Source organism: Lissotriton helveticus, chromosome 9 (assembly GCF_964261635.1).
Source record: "Lissotriton helveticus chromosome 9, aLisHel1.1, whole genome shotgun sequence".
NCBI classification, from domain to species: domain Eukaryota; kingdom Metazoa; phylum Chordata; class Amphibia; order Caudata; family Salamandridae; genus Lissotriton; species Lissotriton helveticus.
Window position 1 is genome coordinate 247,566,350 of NC_136070.1, and position 24,981 is coordinate 247,591,330.

Sequence of the window (24,981 nt, forward strand, 5' to 3'; positions counted from 1 at the left end):
GTTGACTTTCATCATGTCCAAAGCAAAATCGATTATAGCAGTTAACACCATAGATAATTATATGGTCCAGAAGGTTGCAAAAATTAATAATGACAGGAGATCCTCATTGGGGCTGAGCCTCTCACCTGATCTGCTACTTGATAATACGCCTCTTCCCACATCCGCCTTTGACATTAGCAATGAGGTATTTCAGACACCAGAGAATAATCCAATAACTTAGCTATTGTAGACTCCGCCTCTGAGAATATACCCGATGAAGAAATAATACTACTAGAAGAGGAGCCACTGGCACCGGTACCAGCTCCAAGAGCTGTTAAAGGGGGGGGGGGGGGGGGAAGAGCCTATCCAAACAGGGCGGGCTTCGCTCAAGTAAAAAACGCCCTGATGCATCCCCATTGGAAAACATTGGTGAAGATATAAGGGGAATCTCAGGAGGGAAGTTACTCTTGGACGAAGACCAATTTAAGAAATTGTTAAACGCCCTAGATAGTAAAATTAAAATTATTACTAAACCTCTCCTAAGCAAAATAGATCACCTCACGGAAGAGGTGAACAGACTGGGGGGCCTTCTGCAAAAATAACTAGAAGAAGTAGTAAATATTCCCAAGCAGAAAACACTTAGAGTCGAATCGAAAAACACACAGACCAACTCCAGGTTAGAATCTCTGGAAAATACTCCCCTTATCCCCATGTTGACTACTGACTCGGGGGGGGGGGGGGGGGGGGGGGGGGTTCTAGGGGATTAGATATTCACACTAGTGAATTTGAAGGGCTAAGTCAAAGAGACAGAATGATAGATTCTAATATAGAGAAGGGGCCCGTAGAACTAATTGTGGAGGCATCTCCCCTGATATTGGTCTTGGCAAATGTTCCCCCTCTTAGAACCTGGGCAAGTTGAGAATACTCCTTCCCTGATAAATAAATCACTCCATTGGTTATCAAGGAACATGGCTTTTACCCCGGGAGGTATGGACCAGCTGGCTCAAGAAGTTGTGAAAGCTAGAAGAGTAGATTGGATCGGGGGTGGTACCAAAAAATTTAAAGGGGATTGCGTGGTGTTACACCTCTCTGATCCCGAAGTGCTGCCAAATATCCTAGCAAATATATATCCCCCCCCAGCGTAGATCCACAGAAATAGTCCCGTTAACGCTAGATTTTTTCTATGCAAAAAAAGGGAATACCCTAAATCCCACAGTGCTTAAAACAAAATGGAATCCCGTACTAAAAAAAGGTAAACCCCCTAGTATGAGAAGCAATTGGGGTATACCGATGGGGAATAGATACTCTGCCCTTTCTGGCCTCAACGAGTGTGATTGACTGAAAGGGCGGATGGCTATAGTAAAGGACAACACAACAGGGATCCAAGAGAAGGGCACAGGGGTCGCTATGAAGCATACTGCAACTAACCTTAGTAATGATAGGACACTTAGTTCTAGTGGGGAATCTTTTTGCATTGTGGGGCAACTGATATCGATTCCACGCACTATTGAATGTAGCGGGGAAACTAGCCCCCCACCCATTTTGATCCACTCCCCGCATGTAACATCATTATATGAGAGGGTCAGCCAGCCGAAGACAGGTATAAAATTTCTTTCCTGGAATCTGGCGGGAATTCACCACAAATTAGAGTCTCCGGAATGGGGTGAATTTGTTGACAGCCATGACGTAATTATGTTCCAGGAAACTTGGGCAGTGACCCCTGTTTATCGGCTGGGCTTTCTAAATTTTTTTGCCCCCGCGAAAAAGAATCCAAAACGGCGGCCCTCAGGGGGCCTAATCACATGGGTACGCCAATCTATAAATTGTACTATTAAAGCGAGGCCCGGTAACAACTGTGATTTACTCCCAATTGTGATAACTTGGGCCGATGGACTTGAGATGGCCCTCTACAACATATATGCTAGGGGAACTCAAGGGGGTAAAGCCTCTGAGGTGGTAGTAGCATTAGATAATGACTTAGAGAATCTTCCAACATACACCACCATCCTAGTGGGGGGAGACATGAATACTACATTTGAACCACTAGGTCATGAGGATAATGAAATGTCCCTAGTTGAAGATACTAAATGGGGAGTCCCTCAATTGGATTTACCTGTGGTAAAGAAATGGACTGAGGTGGCAATACAGTTGAAGAGTTTGTGCTTGGCTAGGGGGTTGAGGGCAGTAAATGGTCGCACCCCCTCAGACCTCAAGGGTGTGCATACCTTTGACAATACAAGATCAAGTAGTCGGATAGACTACATTCTTGTAGATGTTAGAGATTGGCACAAGATAACGGATATGAAAGTGACATCTAGATTAGAGAGCGACCACAATCCATTGTGCATGCTCTTTAATCTGGACCAAGGAGCAAGTTCACCTAACCAGGAAATGGGTCTTATGCCGCTAGATGTCATTCCAACTAACAACCTCCGTCATATTAAATGGGCATCAATGATGGATAAACCTGGGGTTACGCAGGACTTACTAGAGGTTGTTAATAAAGAGGTGAGCAGATTGCAGGCTCATTGTAATGAACCAAATTTTAACAAATTAATTGAAGAGTCACATCCAAAGTTTTTTGCGATTTTACAGGGGTTTTTCTTAAAAAAAGTTCAGCAGGGGAAAGGTCCTGGCCCCCAGAGGAAGCGAGGGTGGTATGATCATTCTTGTAGAAAAGCACGGCAGAACCTCAGCCTAGCGTTGAGGTCTAAAGAAGGAGTGTTGAAGGCCAGAGATGATTATAGAAAAGCTCAAGCTAAGACAAAAAGGTTGTGGGACGACAACCAATGGTTAGATCTTAAAAAAGCCTGTGCAGCCAAACAGCAGAAAGAGTTTTGGGCAATTTTAAAATGGGGTAGGGGGGAAATTGCTGAGTGTCCTAAAAATCACGTAGCAAAGGAAGCATGGGTGGATTTTTTTAAACCACAATATGCGGACAATTCGACCCTGCTATCCCATTTGTTACCCAAAATGGTATTTTTTAGCCAGGGAATATTTTCATTGAAAGATGTAAATGTAGCATTGGATGGGGTGACAAGAGGCAGGGCGCCAGGAATTGATGGAATACCGGCAGATGTATTCTTATCTGACCGGGTTAGCTGGTGCCAATATTTTGTATGGCTTGCGAATTCTATCGCACAAGGAACAATGATACCAGCATCATGGAAGGGAGCGGAGATTATTCCAGTTTTTAAAAAAGGGGATAAGGCTTTACCAAGTAATTATAGGCCCATCAGCCTTATCGATTCAGCCCAAAAACTGATGGGTAGAATGATACAAAACAAAATACAAGCCTGGATAGATGATAAGGATATCCTTTCCCCGTACCAAGCTGGCTTCCGACCCCTAACTAGCTCCGTCGACCAGGTATTCCATTTTTTAACTCTTTACTGGAAAAATGTGACCTTGACAAATGGCCCATTATATGCAGTTTTTGTTGACCTCAAGTCAGCATTTGACTTAGTACCCCGGCAAAAACTATGGATTGTTTTAAGTGAACTTGGAATCAGCCCCGAGTTATTGACCTTGCTCGTACGCATGCACGAAAATAACTACGTCAGGATTAGGTGGGGTGCACAGGGGGACGTCACAGACTCTTTCCCCGTGGAGCGCGGGGTAAGACAGGGATGCGTCCTGGCCCCCGCCTTATTCTCTCTTTACATTAATGGCGTAGTAGATTTTTTAAAGAAATCCCCAACAGACGCCCCAATGCTAGATGGGGAGCGAGTTCCAGTATTAATGTTTGCTGATGACACTCTACTGTCTCGCGGACCCCAAGTGGATTACAAAAGACAATTGATGCATTTGGAGATTTCTGTCGGATCCGGGGATTGGAGTTAAATACTACAAAAACCAAGTTTATGAATTTGAATCCTGCTAAGCAATTCAAGGGAAAAATACATTTTAATGGGTCCTCTCTGGAAGAAGTGAATGCTTTCACCTATCTTGGTATTTCTCTGCAGGGTAGTATGAATTGGAAATCTCATATGGACTGTGTGGTCTTAAAGTTCCATCAGTTGGCCGGGGCCATAGCACAAAAATATAAATCCTCATTAACAAAACCTATTCAGCCTATAATGGAGATTTATAGTATGAAGGTGCTGGGCGCCTGTCTTTATGGATCAGAGCTATGGGGCTTTACCAATCTGAGCGTCTTGGCTACCGCAGAAAACAAATTTTTTCGCCGGTTGGTTGGTGTCCCGCAGAGTACTCCATTGATTCCGCTCCTATACGACCTAGGGAGGAAAAAGATCGAGGACATGGCGCGATTGCGCCCATTGTTATATTGGAGGCGCATAAAGACCACTCCCGAGCTGGGTCATTATGCATCTGCTCTTAAGGACATTATTAGCTCTGATCGGTTCCACAAAATAACCTGGCTTAAAGAAATTAGGAACTTGCTACAAAAATTGCACTTAGACCACCTATGGACTACCACTGATCCCTCCACCTTTCCATCTAAGGCGTCACTGAAAAAAATGTACTGGGACATGGTATATGATTCTGTTTTAATTTCCAATCAACCGTCTATGTTGGCATCCCAGTACTTGGAGTCTAAAATAATCCCTAAATGTGAACAGTACTGGGACTTGATCACAAGACCCCTGGATAGAAAACTATATTTCCAGTTCAGAGTTGGCTCCCTACCTTTAAATGCTTTTACTTTTAAATGGTCTCCAGGCAATGTAAATACATGTTGTTACTGCAAGACACACGTTGAGGACATCCCACATTTTTTGTTTATTTGCCCATTATATGCTGCCCCAAGAAGTAGATGGCTAATACCGGTTTGCAGGAATTTGGGTACAAGGAAATACCTAGAAGCACTAAGAATATTAAGATCAAATTGTGCTCCCAGTCTTGCAATCGCCTTAGCCAAATACTTAGGATGGGCCTGGATAATTCGCATGCGCACTTTAACTGCAATTGATTATACATGATGGAAAAATATCTAATTTTAAGATCAATCCCACTTATTATGAATTAGGTATTGTGACTCTGATTTTTTTACCCATGAACCTTTTTTAAGCTGAAAAAATTCGCCAGCATTTATTGTATTTGATTGAGTTTAATGTGTATTTTATGTCGATCTTAAACTTAGCGTAGTATTTATTTCTGTTTAGAATAGGGAAAAAATGCTTTTATGACAATGCTGTCGAATAAAGTATTGAAACTTGCTATGATTGAGGTTATCCCCAAGTTGGGCAAGAACCACTCATTCTGCAGTTCTTACAGGTAGATAATCCTGTCAAATTTGGATGCAAAGATAATTCTAGGCATTTATGCAACTTGGCTGTGGGTGGTCATGCGGGGATTAGTTGACCCAGATCATCTGCCTTTGTATCTCAGAAAAACTGAAGACTAAAAATACTGCACAATAACAATGTCAAGAGCATTCGATAGAATGCCTTGCAGTGTCCCCTGATGCAGAAAATGCCATAAACCGCATAAGCAGTCATTCCATAGGCGAAACTCTCAAAAACGTTGGCTTTGGGCGAACATTTCTGGGACTGGATTCTATGCAGGTAGACGAGGCTCAGTCAGAATTAACAGGGGTTCCTTCCACAATCAAAGATTCAGAGGGGGAACAAGGTAGAAGGGTTCTCTGTCCTGTCTCCACTGTTAGGGGGCACTCGCTATAATTGGGGTTAAGATACGGAAGGGAAAGCACACTCATGATGTATGTAGATGGCATACCGCCCCTATCTATCTATCTGGATTGGTATTGTGCGACTAATCACTAAGAATACTGCTGCAGAGCGGGGGGGGGGGGCAGCTTAGGTGAACAGCAAAGTCTTGAGTCCTTTTCTTAGTTCCAGCAGAGGATGAGGTCTCTGCTGATCCTATTATGGCGGCCGTCTCTCCCCGTGGCAGCTATAACGCCCCCGCGCGAAAGACTAAAATGGGAACCGGCTGATTTTAACTCCAAGGTCAGAATCCCTTGCCTAACCCCAATATAGCTGTCACAGTGATCCCTACCACGTCGTGCTACTACTCTGAGAAAAAAAAGCAGACATCGACCTGACCTCGAACACATCCCCATCCGGCCTACCCATCAAGATACTGAATATGTGAACCTACCCCTGACCGTGGAGACCTAGCATTTTGGCCAATGCCCGGTGGAGCTACTTGATAACTAAAGAGGAGATGGGCTGTAGACTTCTCCCTCAGCCGTCACCTACCCAGCCAGACTTTGGGCAGACCTTACTTCGTCTCTCCGTCTTATTCTCCCTCCTACCCCTTTACTCCACCCACTTTTTCCTTTACGATCTATTTATCCCTCTTCTTTGCTCTTTAATTGTTTTCCTGTTAAGACTTAGCTGGTTGTGTGATGCCCGGTGGAGCTATCTGATAGCTAAAGAGGAGATGGGCTGTAGACTTCTCCCTCGGCCGTCACCTACCCAGCCGGACTTTGGGCAGACTCTCCTTTGACTCTCCATCCGATCTCCTGCATTAACATATACACTCAGGGTATCTGTTAAAGCGCACACACTACTTGTAATTAACCAAGGTGCTAGGACAAACATCCAGAGTATTCTCCAGTTAGAGATTTCTAATAACATCTGCAATACAATAAGTCAGTACAAACACACTGTTCTAACTGTATGCTTTAGATAACAGAAGGAGAGATATTTGCCTCTGGGTAACGGTAGATCAGGCATTGACCCTATTGTGTTTCCCACTTTTGAGCTTCTTCGTATGAACATTTGAGTAGTAGTTAGCCAGAACAGTGAAGATCAAGTGTCACCTGCTACATACAAAAACAACACAACACATTTGGACTCTGAGTGAGGAAATGTTTAAGGTAAAGGAAAGAGTTAAAGAGGTAGTTAATGGCTGGATATTTGAAACACACTCTAGCTCAGCTAAAATTCTACCTCTAGTGCACAGGTTTTTCTGCAGGTCATGCTGTTTAAATAAAGAATTTCATTTATCACAGACACTAGTTCACATATAAAAGCAGTACTTTAAAAAAAAAACTAAAATGTAACCAAAGCATATATGTTGTCAGGCAGTTCATACTTACTGATTCTCTTGAACTTGAGACATACCAGCTGCCTAATAAAAAAACACAAAGGAAAATCAGATTCATAATACTAACTCTACTTCAACGGGTAAAGTCGGGCTCCCCCCTGGATTTCGGCCCCGCCCACGTCCTCAGAGAAATTTTCCTGGCTTGCCCTGCCCCTCCCCTCACACTCCTTAACGACTCGCTCAGCAATGGTGTCGTCCCCAACTTTCATAAAGCAGCGGTTGTTATCCCAATCTTAAAAAAACCTGGCGCCGATCCCTCATCCCCTTCCAATTATCGTCCCATTTCCCTGCTGCCCTACTTGGGAAAGGTTTTGGAAACCCACGTCACCAGCACCCTGAGTACTTATGTGGAGGCAAATCATTGCCTCTCTCCCCGCCAGGCGGGCTTTCGACCTCTACACTCCACGGAGAAGGTAGTGATTTCAGTAATGGACGGACTTCGCGAGGGCATTGACACCAATCTCCCGCAGGCCCTTGTCCTCCTGGACCTGTCCGCCGCCTTTGACACGGTGGACCATTCCATCCTCCTCACCCGTGTCAGGACGGCGGGCATAGAGGGCTCAGCCCTCTCATGGCTTGAGTCCTTCCTGTGCGGCAGGGCTCAAGCGGTACACCTTGCTGGTTTCACTGCCGCCTCCCGTAAGGTGGAGTGTGGCGTCCCTCAGGGTTCCTCACTTTCCCCCCTTCTGTTTAATTTATACATCTACCCCATCTATGTTACAGCAGCTGGAGGTCACGGTGTTTAATTACGCCGATGACCTCCAACTAATCTTCAACCTTTCCCACTCCCCCTCGTCCGCTCAGAACGTTCAAACTGTTATGTTATTCATCCAGGACTGGATGAACTGCAACCACCTCAAGCTTAATCCAGACAAGACTGAGCTGGTCTTGACTGGAGGTGGTTGCAGTCCATGGTCCCCATCTTTTTGGCCCTCATCACTTGGTGCCCCCCCACTCCCGGTCCCTAAAGTTAAAACCCTTGGGATTCTGCTTAACTCTCAACTTTCTGTGCACCCCCAAGTTAGTTCGGTGGTATCCTCCTGCTTCTTCTCTCTCAGGATAATCAGGAAAATATCCCGTTTTTTCTCCCTTCCGGCGCTAAAGGTTATTGTAATGGCTATGGTGCTCTCGCGCCTTGATTATGGAAACATAATCTACAACGGCGCGCCGGCCTACGCCATACACCGCTTGCAGCTAGTGCAGAATCAGGCTGCCCGCCTGATTCATGGACTGCCCAAATTCCACCGAGCCACCCCATTGCTGAAGGCACTGCACTGGCTGCCCGTGAGAGAGCGGTCCTTATTCAAACTAGGCTGCCTCACCTTCCAGGCCAGGATGGGCACTGCTCCCGAGTTCATCTGCTCAGCGGTCAGTCCCTACTTACCAGGCAGAGAACTCCGCTCTACTCACATGGCACTCCTGGCCATACCCCGTTCTAAGAAAAAGAAAGCTGGCGGGGCGAAATTCGCGGCCCTTGCACCTGTGTTCTGGAACTCCCTCCCCCTGGCACTCCGAACCTCATCCTCTTATTTAGAGTTCCGGAAAAGCTTGAAAACTTTTCTTTTTTCTAGTGCTTTTGCCACCTAGTACGTCCTCTCCTACTGCTGTTTGCTGGTCGTAATCTTCAAAGCGCCATGAAACCGCTTGGTATAAGAGCGCTCAATAAATGTTTTTAAATTCAAATTCAAATAACTGCATTTTATCCAGTGAATGGGTGAAGGTAAATTATCTTGCCAAGTAATACACATATCTTTGATTTTGTTGGCACAAAATGAAATTGGAATTCAAAAGGATCGAAACTCGACATGAGTGAGGAAGGCAGCCTAAGACCAATGGTCCCACTTCTGGAACCTCTTTCATTACAGCCCTGTCATATGAACTGTCTTGTTAAAAATCTGAAGAGCACACGTAACTCACTTAAAAAGTGTTCTTGAAAGCCAGATTGTGTGCACTCTAGAGCCAGATTTCTTACCCCCATTTTCCTCTGCAGTGAGGATGCCAGCATCGTAGGTAGGGGAAGTGTTGAAGATCACCAGTTAATAACCAAGCCAGAAAACATCAAACCTCATTCATTACAGAGAAATATGATCATGTCAATGAAAAGGTGACATGACCCTAATACCCCCTCATCCTGCCTCCATTTGCATGTAGAAGCGAGCATAAAAGAGTTGTGCTTAGGACTGCTTACCTTTGCCACGGCTTTCTCTATTTTTAACAGTTGATGAAATTTCTAGACGCTGAGGATTAGCAACTTGGTTCTAGAGGATCAGTCAAATGGCACATAGATGCTGGCATCAAGTGAAGAGTAAGTAGCGAAAATTGAGGATTTCGGGGTCATGGTAGTGAACACTTGCATCTGGCCTCAGAGTGCTGACAAGGTTCTTAGGAGTATAAATCCTAAAGAATGAACCATGGGTGCCTTCATAAAGAAAGAATCTTTAGTATAGGTCTTGTGCACTGTGGAGATGTTGGCATGTGAGATCTGCCTTTTCTCAATATCATCCCTGTTTTGAGGTATTCCAAAAGTGCCATGCTGAGAGCTAATCAGCATGGATCATTTTAAACTCCAGGAGCCCTAGGTCTCATTTGCGCAATCCTCAAGTGTGCAGGTAAGGCATGAGTTACAGTTGCAGCAGAAGAGTGTGAAATCCACATGAAAATGAATCAGCTATATGTTATCTGACATGGGTAATCTTATTATAAATTCAAGTCTCACAGCACAATCGTAATCCATTTTTTATGCAGGTGGAAACTGCCACAGGATTGATTAAGATTTTTCAATACAGATATTAACCTATTTGCAAATGCCTACAACTTGTTAGTGAAACACACTGAGATGATAGCAATAAGAAGCAGCATCTTGAGATTCCGAAGTCTCAGGGTGCAACTGTTCATAGATTCAAAGGATACACACACCAAAAAAGTCAGATTCAGCTAGTCTGAGCACCAGACTCTTCAAGTTCAGTCTGGGGCTATCAGGATGGACTGTGCTCGATCCCCATAATCTTATTCTGAACCTGTGGAAACAGTGGCACAGGTGGGAATAAGTAAAGGGGGCAACGTCCAATCAAAGTCAGAAGTCTTCTAATGAAACTTGAGAAGGAAACTCCAAGGTGAAAAAGCTGGACATTTTGAGTCCTTGGCTGTAGAGAACAGATCTACTACAGGCACGCCCCACTGAGCAAATTTGGCCACTGTCACTTCTGGAAGCAGGTGCCACTTGTGATTAGCAGGGTGACCCCTGCTGAATTTGCCTGGACTGATATTCAGGGAACAAGCTAAGTGATTGACTGTTAGGGAGATGCCAAGAGGATTTAGCCATCTCTAGAGTCTGACAGCCACCAGAATCTGGGTGCATTACCACACAGCTGCTCTGCCTGGTGGAGTACCACATGGTGGCCGTGTTGTCTGCTATCACCTGGACAAAAAACTGCCTTTGATGGAAGGTAAAAAAAAAAGGCTTGGAGTGCCAGATGGACGGTGACCAGCTTCAGAAGGCTGATATAGAGGCGATAGAGTCCTCTAATCTTCACTTTGCCCAGGTGAACCCAACAGTCCAGAGATGAAGTGTTTGTCACTGTTGTGATGTGTGGATGAGACAAAGGAAATAGCTTGACCTTCCTCAGTTTGGTATCCACATCTGAAAGACCAGGGCAGCCTGTTCACATCTGCGGATGTTGTCTGAAAGGCACCCTTAGTGTTGTGCCCATTGAAGGGAAAGATTTCACTACAGAGCCCGCACATGGCAAAGGGCATCAGGTACCAGCAGCATGCACCAGGAAAGGGGACCAAGAAGACTCAGAACACTCCGCGCCACAAAAAGAGCTCTTGCACAAAACATGGGTATTACAGGCTGCATGTTACAGACTCATTACGGCGGCAGACAGGCATTTAAAGACACCATGTTCAAGATGGTCCCTATAAAGGTTCAGGTCGAAGATATGATTTTGATTTGTGATTGTAAACTCACAGAAAACTAAATTGTCATTTGCAGGGGTCCCCAAATTAACTGAGACAACCCAGCTTTCAGCAATTGCTCGACGAGGTACAGGAATATGTACTTCTCTGAATTGCAAAGAAAGGCTGACATCTCCTTCATGAACGTCCCTGGGTGAGCGGGGGAGAGAATGCAGAATTAGCAACATGAAAGTTTATGCACTGAAAAATCCAAAGATACTATCCAGTTTTCAGGATCGAAGGCTAAAAGGACCTGGGCCAACAGCAACATTTTGAACTTGTCCTTGTTGAGGAATGAACTGGTCTGTGGTGCCAAGCAGCTGGACCCTGCAGTCATCAGGGTCTCAGTCAGAACGTTATTAACTAGCATTAAGGGCTCAGATGTCGATGGCCCAAGCTGCAGAATTTCAGCCAACAAGTTTCTTTAATGGCCCACCATGGGCAACTGCAAGTCTAATACCTCCGCAGCCCTATGCACTTCCACGTCAAAAGAGGTACTTTTTTCATTAGGGAGGGCTGTGGACAGATTCAATTAGGACTGAGGTGAAGTGTCCTAGCTACTGCAATTTTGAAGGTCGAGTTATAGGCTAGTAGCAGTATTTTGGGGTGCAGGGGTTTGACAGGGGTCAGCAAGTTCACCTTCTCATCATCGTCCTCATTTTGGGGAACTGGCTGAAACCTATGAATGGCATCAGGGTTTCTGACAAAAATAGTGTCTAATCTCCTGTTTTACTGAATGGTACAAGTGCAGCAATGGAGTCATTCTCAACCAGAAGTTGAAACTAACTGATTTCATTGTGTGATAAAGGATGAACTCTCCCTGAAGCTGTCTGTGGAATTGCTGGCAGAGTCTGGGCATTTTCCAGAACCAGTGTTTCACCCTGAAGAACAGACAGAGCCTGTTACAAGAGTGTTGAGGCATGGCCCACCACTGGTGGAGAGCAGGGCTGAGGTCAGAGGTCCAACTGGAGGCTTCAATGCATCAGTGGGGCCTGGAGGGGCACCAGAGAGACAAGAGTGTGGTCATGGCCTGCCTGAAGGCCTACATATGCTGCAGAGGTCACTTGACTCATTGACCACACAACTTTCCAGGAGGTATCCAACTAACGCTTTAGTTCTTAAATTTGTGTTTGGGCTGGTCTTTCAAACTTGCCCTTGATTTACCAAAGGGTGGTGAACAGGAATGGGATCAGGACAGACTACTTTTTTGGTGTTCGGTGGCTTAACAGCTGCCTGATAGCCCTTGGGTGTATCAGGGCATGCTAGCAGGACTTGGAATCATATCTGGTGCTAAAATACCAAAGACGTATGATGTGCAGTTCTGTGACTGATAACTGCTTCCTGCAGGTGAGCATTGCTCAACTCCTGGTGCTTGCGGGAAGACATCCCTGTGTAGTCAGTTAAATTGCAAGATTTTGCAAAAATCCCCCAACAAATTGGGAGCAGAGCTTCGACTCTACGTCGGAGTGCAGAAAAACAGGAAGTGACATCAGTGCACCGGGGTGGTGCCTATATGCAGCTCTATGTTTTTACTCCCTGAGGTGAAACAGAGTAGTGACAGGAGCTTTTGCAGAGTTTTCCGGATGCAGTCTGGTGCCTGGTGAAGATTCAAAGGATAAGGAATCTGCAGATAGAAATATGCATCGGAAACCAGTAGTCTGAGTGGATACAAAAAACACTTTGGCTCAGTAATTCGCCAAAGCATTTTTTACACTTCTGCTATCTAAGATGGCATTTTTGCTACTTTCAAAATCACCAATGGGTATCCAACGCACTCTAGATGGTTTCGCAAATTTCTGCAAGCTGCGAGGCCTGGAGATCAACCTAACAAAAACCAAATATATGGTCTTCAACCCTCCTCACACGACCCGTCCAAATCCTTCTCTACACGGCATTCCTTTGGAAAGATTTAAGATAATTGACTATCTGGGAGTTACCCTGTCAGAGCACTTTGAATGAGGCCCACAGTAGGACAAAGCAAGACTCTGGCTAATCCAGACAGTGGGCGGTATAATGAAATTGCACAGAACGTCAGTTTTTAAACCAGCCGCACCTGTGGTGGAAATCTACAAAGCACAAGCAAGGGGCGCCACACTATGTGGGGTGGAGCAGTGGGGGAATTGCCCCACCAACAACCTGAGGAAGGTGGAGAACTACTTCAGCTCATGGGCCTACCCCATAGCACCCCCCTTACACCCCTTCGCATGTACCTGGATATGATGCCCCTAGACGTAGAAATCGCCCTGAGACCTTTAGCTTTATGGCAGAGGATGTGGGTGACCTCAGAGCTGTCTGTCTATAGGGGCGAGCGAGCTTATCGAGCGCTTATCCATCTGCACCATCAAGAAAATTCCATGGCTGTGTCACATAAGGGATCTTGCCTTTAAGCTAGGCAAGCCGGACCTTTGGACATCACCTGAGACATCATGTGCCACGATCTCTAGGCTGGATCTAGTCAGCTGCTATAAAATAGACAATCGAACGTCTATCCGAGAAAGTGCCTCATGTGGTCATTTAACAGCAGAATTGCTGTTAGTAAAAGATGTATACAGTTGGATAAGGTCCAGAACATTATCCTACCCCCATTGGCCAGGAAATTGTATGTGCAATTTAGACTAGGGACTCTCCCACTATCGATGCACACTAGTAAATGGGTGAGTGAACAAACAGGTGAATGTCCTGCATATAAATACAAGGAAGAGTCTGAACTACACGGCCTGCTCCTCTGTCCTGCCTATCGGCTGCCGCGCAAGCGTTGGTTAATTCAACTATGCAAGAATTTGGGCTTTGTGCGCTGCATACAGGCTTACAGAGTTCTAAAGTATGACACTAACCAATTGTCTTTGCTGTATCACAATTTTTAAACTGTATGTGGCACATCCGGCGGCCTTATTTAAAGTAGGTTCCATGGGGAAGATCAAAATGCAGGCATTCGAGTAGGACGAGCAATTCTGTACCCACGCTCTGGGCTTTTTATCGTAGTCCTACATTTTTATCTTTGTAAAAATTGTAGACTGCACTCCATCATAGGATTGCTGCTTTTATTCGGTTTTTAAACTCGCATATGATAGTACTATGTATAATTTTTACATCCCCGACGTACTCTTATGCATTGTGTGTTTTTTCCCTCATTTGTGGAACAATGATTGTACAAGATGTTTGTTTGTCGCCCCAATTTTTAATTATAAGTGTATATCATCTGTTTTATTGTTTGTAGTTTTATGGCCCTAGTGGCCGAAATAAAGTGAAATAAATGGAAATGGACAATTGTGTTTCAACAATTAGCATACATAATGAAAATCCTCCACGGAAGGTGACATACCGGCTTACGAACGTCATGTACGGTCAATTTTAGTAGCTGAAGCATTTGAAAAGACCAGTGATGGGTAGTTCTTAACTTCCCATCTACCTTTGGTGGCTCCCAAGAGCTCTTTCATATTCCCCAAGAGGGAAGGGATGGGTGATTACATGACATATGTTAGTTTTGAGGTGCAGCGTCTTCCAACATCTGGTGTAAAAGAGAGAGTCTGTATGCATGAGAGCGAGGAAAGACAGAAGGAGAAGAGGGAGGTTACAGAGCTAGAGTAGAGAAATATAGAGAGAGGATTTGTGCAGCTACATGAAAGTGGAAATTTCTCTGCACTTATGCCCCATTCCCACTTCTACCTCAGACACGTCTGGTGCGGCATAAGGTGCCTCGTAGCTGGTGGCGTTTTATTCTTGCCATCAACTAGAACTGTGCTTGCATGCTATAACACAAAGCAACAAAAGCAAAGAGAAATACAGGAGTTGCTTTTAATGGAAGATGTTAGAAAGGTTAGCACACGTACTGTGGCCTGCTTTACATCTGAAATTCAAAGATGTTATTGTACCTGTTCAACGTTTTCAAGGTGGATATTTCGTTTCCTCAGATCCTCAATTTCTTGCATCAAGGCCTTTAAAATAAAACAAAATGCACACAATTAGACAAGGAAAAACATTCATGCGACTACTTTGTGCTCACTAAGCTCTGAAGAGGGCTCAGACACTTTAGAGGGTATGGAGAAGGCACAAAGGGAAGAAGTGCTTTTTCGGCATCTCAAGTATATCTCGGTACCATTTCAGGTATCTTCAAGTGGGATGGGAACTGCAATCAAGGACATGACTCCATCATACAAGGAGACACCTGAGGTGGTACTGACGGATGTACTTTCAATGTTGAAAAAGGGGAAACAAATTTAACGCCTAAATCAGAATGAAAGAACACTATTCCAAGTCTGAAACAAAGCCTTTGTGGTTGAAACTATAGACAACTGAAAAGGATACCCACTCAACACATGTACTGAAACAGAAAGATACTCTATGCAGAAGAAGCCTATACCATCTGGCTCAGACTTGAAAGAGTATCAAGTCTAGAGGAAGGCTGAGGATAAAGACTCCAAAGCTCAGCAACCTAAGAAGAGGGCCAAGGCCATCATCTAATCAAAACACAATTAATGCTGAAAAAAAAATGTAGAAGCCACAATAGCAGCTCTTCTGTAAAGAGCAAAGGAATTTGGTTTCGTAACTGCTTATTTCAAAATCAGAAAGAAGAAAGGAGATAAAAGACCGATCTACAGAGATGATGAAGAGGTAGAAAGGTCATCTCCTCAGTACCAGACAGCCAGCGACAAAAGCTACAAACACACAACCAAAAGACACCCATGATTCAGACAGCTTCATATCGTATCCCATAAATACCGAAGCGGTAGCGACATACCCTTCTAGGCATATTCAAGTACCAAACAGTTGAATCCGACTATACTATGAAACGTAAAAAAACACCAAAGTACAAATAAGAGTTGCTGAACCAGGGTCATTCTGCTAGCTCATGTGGACAATACTGTTGACACTATTGTGAGCTGTGTCGTTTTTTGGTGTGGCTTAATTAATACTGTTTGCAGCATTCATTAATTTCAAATGTTATGGTTATTGAAGAGTCTGGGACTATTATCACTTGCTGACTGAAACCTCTGGCTTTCTGGAGGGTGGGGTGAATGAGGTATACAAATTAAATTCTTTGTTTCGAAAATCAAGTTTTCAATGTTGCACTGCAATCCTTTGGTGTCTGCCGTTTTTATTGGAGCCACGGTTAAACAAGGAGTTATGTCATTACAGAAACAACTTTGAAGGCAGGAATTTGCAAGAATAACCTCTGCGTGCATATCACTGCAGTCTGACTGTAACAAGCCTCCATTTTCAAAGATATCCTTGTATTCCATTAAAAAATAATGATTGCATCATGAAAGAATTTGAAGAATTCATGTAAATGTGTATGTATGTCGTTTTTAGGTCTCGGTGAAGCGAGCGAAGCTCGCTCTCGCCAAAGACCTATAGTCAGCGTGTCAGCTTTCCAGGAGGAGGACAGTCCTGGCCGCGCGCAAGGCGATTTGCGCCGGCCACGCGCGCGTGAACGCGCTGTCCTCCTCGGAAGCTGAGACGCTAGCAATACCTCCCGCTGCTTGCGCATGCGCCGTGCCCCAAGGAAGGTTTCGGCTTTACGCATGCGCCGTGCCCCTTACTGCAGCACCGTCAGTGTCCTGTTCCTTGTACTCAGACTGGTGTTACCGCTGCCAGGACAGACCGTTCTCTTCATGCTCTTGGGCACAGGACACACTCCTTGCATTTAGGACACAACCCCTGCCCCTGCTGCTGGGCCATAGGACAGGCTCCTTATTCTTGTCTGTGACTCACCTGTCTGAGCCTCGGTTCCTGCTCCTGTTTCTGGCCGGTGACTTTAGAATATGCCTAGAGGAGCTCTGCACCGAGTCACCCGGGTGTGCACAGGCCAGAGACGCCCACGCTCTCCACAGGCCAGTGGCACAGCTCGTGTGCATACATCCAGGTACTGTCGGGGAGTACAGGTCGAGGCACCCCCCAAAGTGTACACTGTTCCAGTAATCAGCAAAGTGCACAAGTCCGGTGAAGCACTAGGACTGTGCGTTGGGTGTAAGCAGGTCTGCCTCTTACTGGCCAAACTTGGGGTCGATGTGGCGAGCGGCGCGGCCCACACAGTGTCCACAGTGGATGGAGAGTGGGCGGACTGGTGGCTCGCCTCCCGGTTAGTGATGGCGAGAAGCAGGAGAACCCCCATGTGCTGGTGCTGCATGGAGGTGCAGAGGTGAGTGCAGTTTTATCAATTTATGTCGCCATTTTATTTTGAATAGCGCTTTCCATGACGAGCAAGGCTTCAGAGCGCTTTTTAGGCAATTGGGTAACAGTTACTCTTTTTTTGTGCTTAGTTGGTAGAATCAGTGTTTTCTTGGGTGTCTGTGGAGCTTATTAGGATGTGCGTGAAATGCGTCGAGCATGGCATGAAGCAGAGCTATGTGAGAGGGGCAGAAACACGTTTCCACAACGCTTTAAATACAACAGTGCACGTAGTGGGGCAATCTAGAAAAATCATTTGCACACACTCTAGTCCCTGGCCCAACCCCGCTCATAGTCTGGCCTCGTATACAGAGAAACATTTTAGTATCTTTAAACATATTTGAATGGAGTTTCTACAGTATACAACCTGAAGAGAATCACTTCTGGTTGTTCCTAAATTTGGCAGTGTAGAAACATGAGGCACTACACTGTAGCGTGGCTTTCCCAGGATCACACAATTTGGCTAAGCGGGGACGCTGGGATTTGAGCCTAGGTTTTCACTTGGCATTATTCAGCCACACGAGGTATCTGCACCGTCTCTACTTTTGCAGAAAAAAACATTGTTTAGTGTATTAATAAAGAGTGGTCATTAAAACTTGCATGTCGAATTTGGAACCACATGCTAACCAACCTGATACTACATAAGACATGGCTGTCCAAATAGTTAGATAACCCCTATGTTATTCAATCGCAAAAGAGCAAGAAAACTCATTTTTATGTTGGTGTAACTGGCATTCAGTGACTTATTAAACAACACTTGTGTATGCCGCCATGCACAGTAAAAATAAATCTACAGATAAGCTTCCAATAGGACTCCGTGTTACCAAGGACGGAATGCTTTACTATTAATCATTGTTGTTTTCAAATAGGAGTTCAATTGCAGCAACTGAGGAGAACCAGGACACCCTTAACAACAACAACAAAAAGCATTTTCAATGCATAGGTCCCGCTTTTACCACAGTTTGAGCTATTGGCATTATAAATGACAATGCATTTTATTTGTGTTCAGAAAACCTACATAGTGTGCGTTTATGCACAGCTTGCAATTTTCAAAACATATAAATAAAATGTATTGCTATTTATGACGCCAATAGCTCAAACTCACGCAAATGTGAGACCTATTGCATTGCAAATGCTTGTACTATTAGCTCTGGTGCAGGTAAAATAACTGCACGGACATCGGGACATCACCTGTGTACTTTTCCTTGGACAAAGCTTGCAAATGCTTGTATTTAAAAGCATTCCCAGCTCGAGGCGCACATGCACGCCTGTGTTGTGTGTGCCTCCTGGGGGACATGCGCTCTAACTCTATGGTGTCTCAAGGCAAGAACGGCAGGTCCTGTGCCCTGCCCCAGCACAGTCTGTGTGTGTGTGTGTGTGTGTGTGTTTGTGTGTATGTGATGTGAGAGTGTGTGAGAGTGAGAGACAGTATGTGTCTATGTTCATACCCAGAAGCGCACACTGCACCAGTGCAGGCGCCTCTCCTTTTATTTAAAAGGATTCACAGCTCGAGACGCACAACCACACACACAGCCACACACACACAGCCACACACACACAGCCGCCACACACACACACAGCCGCCACACACACACACACACACACACAGCCACACACACACACACACAGCCAACCACACACACACAGCCAACCACACACACATACACACAGCCACACACAGCCACAGCCACACACAGCCACACACACACAGCCACACACACACAGCCACACACACACACAGCCACACACACACACAGCCACACACACACACAGCCACACACACACAGCCACACACACACACAGACAACCACACACACACACCACCACACACACCACCACACACACAGACAACCACACACACACCACCACACACACAGCACCACACACACAACCACACTGTCAGTGCACACTTTCACCAGGCACAGGCACCATCAGTCATCAGTGCACGCTTTCACTGGGCACAAACACCACCAGCCGTCGGTGCACGCTTTTACCGGGCCCAAACACCACCAGCTGTCAGTGCACGCTTTCATCAGACACACACCACCAGCCGTCAGTGCACACTTTAACCAGGTACACACACCACCAACCGTCAGTACACGCTTCTACCAGGCACACACACCACCAGCCGGTAGTGCACACTTCCACCAGGCACACACACCACCAGCCATCAGTGCACAATTTCTACAGGCACACACACCACCAGCCATCAGTGCACACATCAATTGTTAACGCATCCACAAATAACTATTGTAACAATCGCAGTATGGCGCACTTTACTTTGAAACATATTCATCTAAAGCGCAGCATGCCACCACTGCTACAAAAATAAATACACATTTTTTTGGCCTACAATTTATAGACTTTTGGTGCAATTGGTGTTGCAATATTAGGCAATGCCAATAGCTCAAACTTAATTAACCCGAGACCTATTGCATTGTAAATGCTTGTTCATGTATGAAAATGTCAAAATCTATTCTATCAGTTTGAATGACCGCAAAGTTGAAGATGTTGCTAGATCACGCCATAATGCTCGGAACTATGTTTCAGTCCTTCAGTTTCATTTACCAAATGAATGCATTCAGCGTGTATTCTTGGTTTTCTGAAGTTGACCCAAATTGTAAATAACAATGAGCAAAGAGCTAAAGTGATGAATGAAAAGCCTTACATTAATTCTAGTCACTGCTATAGACAGTGGTTTGGTTGAATGTGCCATTAAGACACAAAGCACCCATTTGGAAATCAGCCTTGACCTTACCCTAAAAAGACCAGACCAATCTGAGCTAGAAGACCATATCCTCTGAATGAGAACACATGGAAACCAAGCTATGTCTTTCCCTATTGGTCCTTCATGGTATGCAGCAGTGTTCCTGAGGAACAGTGAGCTTTCAACCCCATATCTAGGCATAACTGTGTAACAGAGCCACACAACGAAAACAAAAACAAAAAGTGATCACAAGAATGAACCACTTAAATTGATCTTACCCAGTCTTCAGGACTCTGGGTGCACTTTCTTCTCATTGAACCATTACACAACTAGGCAAACCACATGCATATCAGCACTAGCTGAGGCTTAAAAGGGAAGGAAGGGGCAGAAATTAATACACACTGGTGTAGACTGTCACACCTGCTTCCAAAAGAAAATCAATAGGAGGCTCTGTCTTTCTCTGTACAATCTGGAAAGCTCTATAACTCATTACTTGCCAACACTAAAGGCATTTTGGAGCATTTAAAGATCAAAAGAGATGTGAAAATATTATTTTTTGCCAGATAATTACATCAACCGCTGACCCTGGGATCGAACCCAGAATGTTAATCCTTCTACCAATATAAGCATAGTCAAGAGATATGGAACAGTATGGACCAGCACAATATACAAAAGGACAGGCATTCAATTCAAATTAGAGAGCTCTAATCACCATTAACTGAAAGCGACCTGTAAATACAAATGAAATATGGCAATTATGACTCTAAGCACTAGAAGTACCCGCTGTCATTCTGCACCTCAAGATCCGCAAGCTGCCTAACGACTAACCACCACACTCTACTTCACAGGATCCAATTCTGAATTCCTCATTATTTCCCAAAGCTGGAATTAATGATACCAGACGGTATCTCCTGTTGATATGACTGGGATTAAAAGTTATTTCCCTCAGAATGAGTAATAACAAGCAGACCCAGTAATACTGTATTTTTTTTCACATGTGTACCACCTTTGAGAAATAATGTGCTCAAACCAACATATACCACCTTCTTAGAGCAGGTGGTTAAGGTTAGGTTTTTTTTGTTTGTTGCTCGGGGAGGTTCTAAGGGATTCTTTCTTATTCAGATGGGGAAAGATTCTTCTCCTCCCTTGATGCTCGCAGATGCAGGTGAGTAGGTGAGTGAGGGGCCGGGAACAGATGGCTGTGGGTCTGTGCCCATAATTATCCAGGTTCAGAGTTTAGAACAATACATCTACCCTACCTTACAACCACAAGATTGAGGACTCTGGCAGTCCTCCCACTATCACTTTGATATAATCCATGTCACCATATCATCATGCATACCTATTCATTACTTGATCACTCTTCTTCAACAGGACAGGCATATCATGCATGAAAGAACTGGAGAATCATTGCTAGCAACTAAATGGCACATACACAGCCTAACTAATCACCCAATGCTAATCAGACAGGCCTGTAAGGACTAAAGAGATGTTACATGAACTGCTGGTTTCTGGGGACTCTAACACCCTGCTGGCCCCAAACAATCCCGTACTCTGAGCATTGACATCCTAGAATGAAAAAACTATGACAAAAAAGCAGTTAACTTGACAAATCTCTTCAATTGACAACTCATAATGGCAATCATATAAAGGAGGACTGCTACAGTATACACAGACAGATCTCTCCCCCACTCACTATTTAACTACACCTGTTGCCTTTTGCAAATCCATAAGATCACAGAGTGGATGACCTCTTGCCACAACAAGCATATGAAATCAGACTTGGAACATAAATGATAAACCAGAGCTGCCAGCATATCACCTATTTCAAAAACGTCTATCTTTCATACTTCCTTACTTATCACACCGCATAGTGATGAGTCTCATAAAAAGATATTCGCAATCAGTAGTGTTGAACAACATGGAAACACCTCTTACATTAGCGCAAAGGCAAAACTCTTCCAAACTCATACATAACCTTGGACAAGTGCTTAAACGCCCCACGAAGGGCAGTAATCACTATACAAATAATTTAACAGAATACAATGCAACATAATTAGATACACCCATTCATGTTTTTGTCGGTGCAACCAAAGACAAAATACCTGAACAGCTTCCTCTTTGTTGGCTGTCTTAAGGGCTTCCGCTTGCAGGAGCTCTTCTGTCTTTTGAATCCTTCCATCCTTCTCATGGATTCTTCGATAAAGAGACTAGTGTTAATTTGAAACAGAATAGATTGACAGAATAATAATAATTAATTCATCTATATAGTGCACAGCACACATTTTGTTTTCTAGAGGTTGATTAAATGTGAGACAATTTACCAAGATAATAGCCCTCATTTTAGCAACCTCCGAAGGATGAGAGGCTGTGATATTGCTGCAAGGTTTTCAAAACTGTAACCTTAAAGTAAAACAAAACTACCAGACTGTTGTACGCAAGATAGAAGCAAAAAAATAGAGGTCATGTATACTAAAGAGGGGGATTGCAGCATAGTTCAATAATGCGGTTTGTAATGGTACATTTCTAAACTATTATGTGCTGGAATCAAAATACCTAGGGACTTAACGTGACAAACGATTGGGCAAAATAAAACAAAAATCTTATACCCTCCGTTTTCCATAATGTATAAAGTGCTTGATGGTAGGCTGTGTTAATGAGCTACTGCCCAATTATGTAATACTAGGCACTCATTTGATTAGATCCCCACTGACCCCCAGGAATAACATGCCAGCAGGGGCCTCTGCCAGGAAACACATGAGTGTGCAGGGTGCAACTGCGTGGGTGTTGCCATGCAAGCACGGATTCACCAGCAGCAACGAGCAACAACTACACCAGAATTCCCTATACTATAGTGTCAGGTAGTGGCAAATCATATTGTTATTTGGAACTTCAAGAACCAGTGAATTGCCACTGAGGCCAGATTAAAAAAGAGCCTTTGCACTCGTGGTGGAGGCCCCGCCGTCGTGACAGGGTCCCCTACTCGTGGCGGGATGTCCGCATTGCAGTTTCTCATTGCGAAGGTCCTGCCACAAGTGAGTGCAACCGCCACGACTGCGGGGCCTCCGCCACGACTGCAGAGTTCCTTTGTGAATCGCCCTCCCAAAGGTCTTACAATTATTTAAAAAACACTCAACTGTGCCCTCAGTGGAGGATGGAAGACCTACTGAGTGGTACTATGGAGAAAACAAAAGAAATGCAACATTTGTCTCCCGCCTTAAAACTACTAACACATGTATCACCCATGCAAGTACGTCAAACTTTGAAGAGACAATGCAGGAGAATGGAATTTTATTGAAAGGAGCATGTCAAGGCGGCTGCTGCTGCCCTCCTTGCTCAACCAAAATCAAGTAGCCCAAAAAAAGGAAAATGGAATTTACTTAAAGTAATATCAAAAAGATCTCGGCAAAGCTATTCAAACTCCTAAACATTAGAATCATGGAGGAGGGTAGATGTCATCAGTTTTTTTTTTATCAAGTACATCGAATTCTCCAGCACTGGACTACTTACAGATTAATTCACTTACGGAGTACTGTGACAAAGAGACGTCCAGTGAAGTGGGGAGATGCAGAGCGAATTAGAACTTTTCTGACAGGTGACCAAGTGGAGAGCAGCAAGCTTGAGCCCTGGAGCAGCAAAGTGTGGCCAGGAGTTAGGTTGTTTCGGAGGATGGAAGTATTTAGAACAAGAGCAGGGTGTCAAACAGACAGCCAGAGGTACTAGATTGCATTTGCGGGGTGCAACTGAATTAGGTCAGAGTTTGGAAGTGGCTGCTGGAATAAGGATTATAGAGCTGATGTGGGTCAGAGGGTGTCTGGTGTTTTTTTTGTGTGTATTTATTAAGGAGTACATTTTGTTGGAAATAGCGAAGGGGGTAAGCAACATTGGGTTGGGACACCACTGAATGGTAAATCATATAGGCTCTTTAAGAGCCTGTGTGTGAAGCTTCTCTTGTAGACTTGCCAGTCCTGTGGTTGAAGCCAGTAATAACCTACTTGATTCAGAAAGAAGAGGTACACAAGCAACAGATACACACACAAACTCCTCATACGCCTGTGATCAAGTCCTGTGTATTAACATACTCACAACACATATGAGAGAGGAGGAGGTGGTAAGCTGCTGCACACCCTCCTGGGAAGACCAAATTACCACAACAAGTAAGGCAGCTGCAGGTAGAATACACAATCCAGTATTCCTACCTTGAGACAAACATCCAAAAGTCCCACTTGGACTGTCACAGAATTCCTGTGTAAGTGCTGCGACAGGAGGTTGAGTCCACCCTGAAGGCACTGTCCTTGCAAGGCGGGGATAGGTTACTGATGATGAAGCATGACACATTTTTGTGTGTGAGGCTTCCTCCTCCATAAGGATGACCTTTAGATGTTTTTTAAGCTTATCAAAAGAATTAGAGAGCTTAAGTGAGGCAGGCAAGGGAATTCCCAAGTTTTGGCCCAAGTAAGAAAGGGAGCAAGGAACAACTGCATAAATCTGATAACTAGATCGATGAGACTGATTGGGGTGATATGGCAAAACCTCAGAAAACTGTCCAGAATTAGACAAGGCTTTATACATATAGTACAGTGCCTTGAACGGAACAAGCTTGCCAATTGGTAGCCAATGTAAGTCCCTAAGAAGGTGAGAGACTGAGGAGCGTTCAGTTAGATGTTATAAAAGCTCAGCCACCGCATTCTGAGTGCCTTGTAATTATCAATTACCGTTTTCGTCGCACCCAGATTAAGAAAATTACCATAATCAAGTTTTAAAATGATCAGGGCTTGTGCAACCATCCTTTGGGATGAAACAGGAAAGAGCCAACAGATTTTCCTTAATCACCCAAGGATACCAAAACAACAGGAAGCTACCTTGGTGATTTGCTGGTCCATAGTAAGTTTGTCATCAAGCCAGAAGCCTAGGTTCTTAACCACCTGAGTAGGTAGGTGTAGGAGTGGTCAATAGGCCAACAGTGAGGGCCCCAAAGTTGAGGCTGATTGCCAATCAATAGGACTTCGGACTTCTTACCACTTCGCTTTAAAGAGTTTTTGTTCATCCAAGTCATCACACTAGTAAGGCAGGGATTAAGAGCACCTGAGCTTCAATCTTCATTAAGGAATAAGGATGCATTAATTTGTGTA

The 24,981-nt window shown here is 44.5% G+C and overlaps 1 protein-coding gene across 16 annotated transcripts in view; it reads right to left on the minus strand.

Annotated features, from left to right (window-relative positions):
* The window catches only part of KTN1 (kinectin 1), a 447,380-nt gene that overhangs the window by 160,050 nt on the left and 262,349 nt on the right, over positions 1–24,981 (minus strand). For all 16 annotated transcript variants that reach the window (XM_078659859.1, XM_078659855.1, XM_078659854.1 and 13 more), the window contains exons 22-24: positions 21,955–22,045; positions 14,847–14,909; positions 7,010–7,041 (exon numbers count right to left, since the gene is read on the minus strand). In XM_078659859.1, coding sequence (XP_078515985.1) covers positions 7,010–7,041; positions 14,847–14,909; positions 21,955–22,045 — 186 coding nt within the window. The remainder of the gene's footprint in view (positions 1–7,009; positions 7,042–14,846; positions 14,910–21,954; positions 22,046–24,981) is intronic.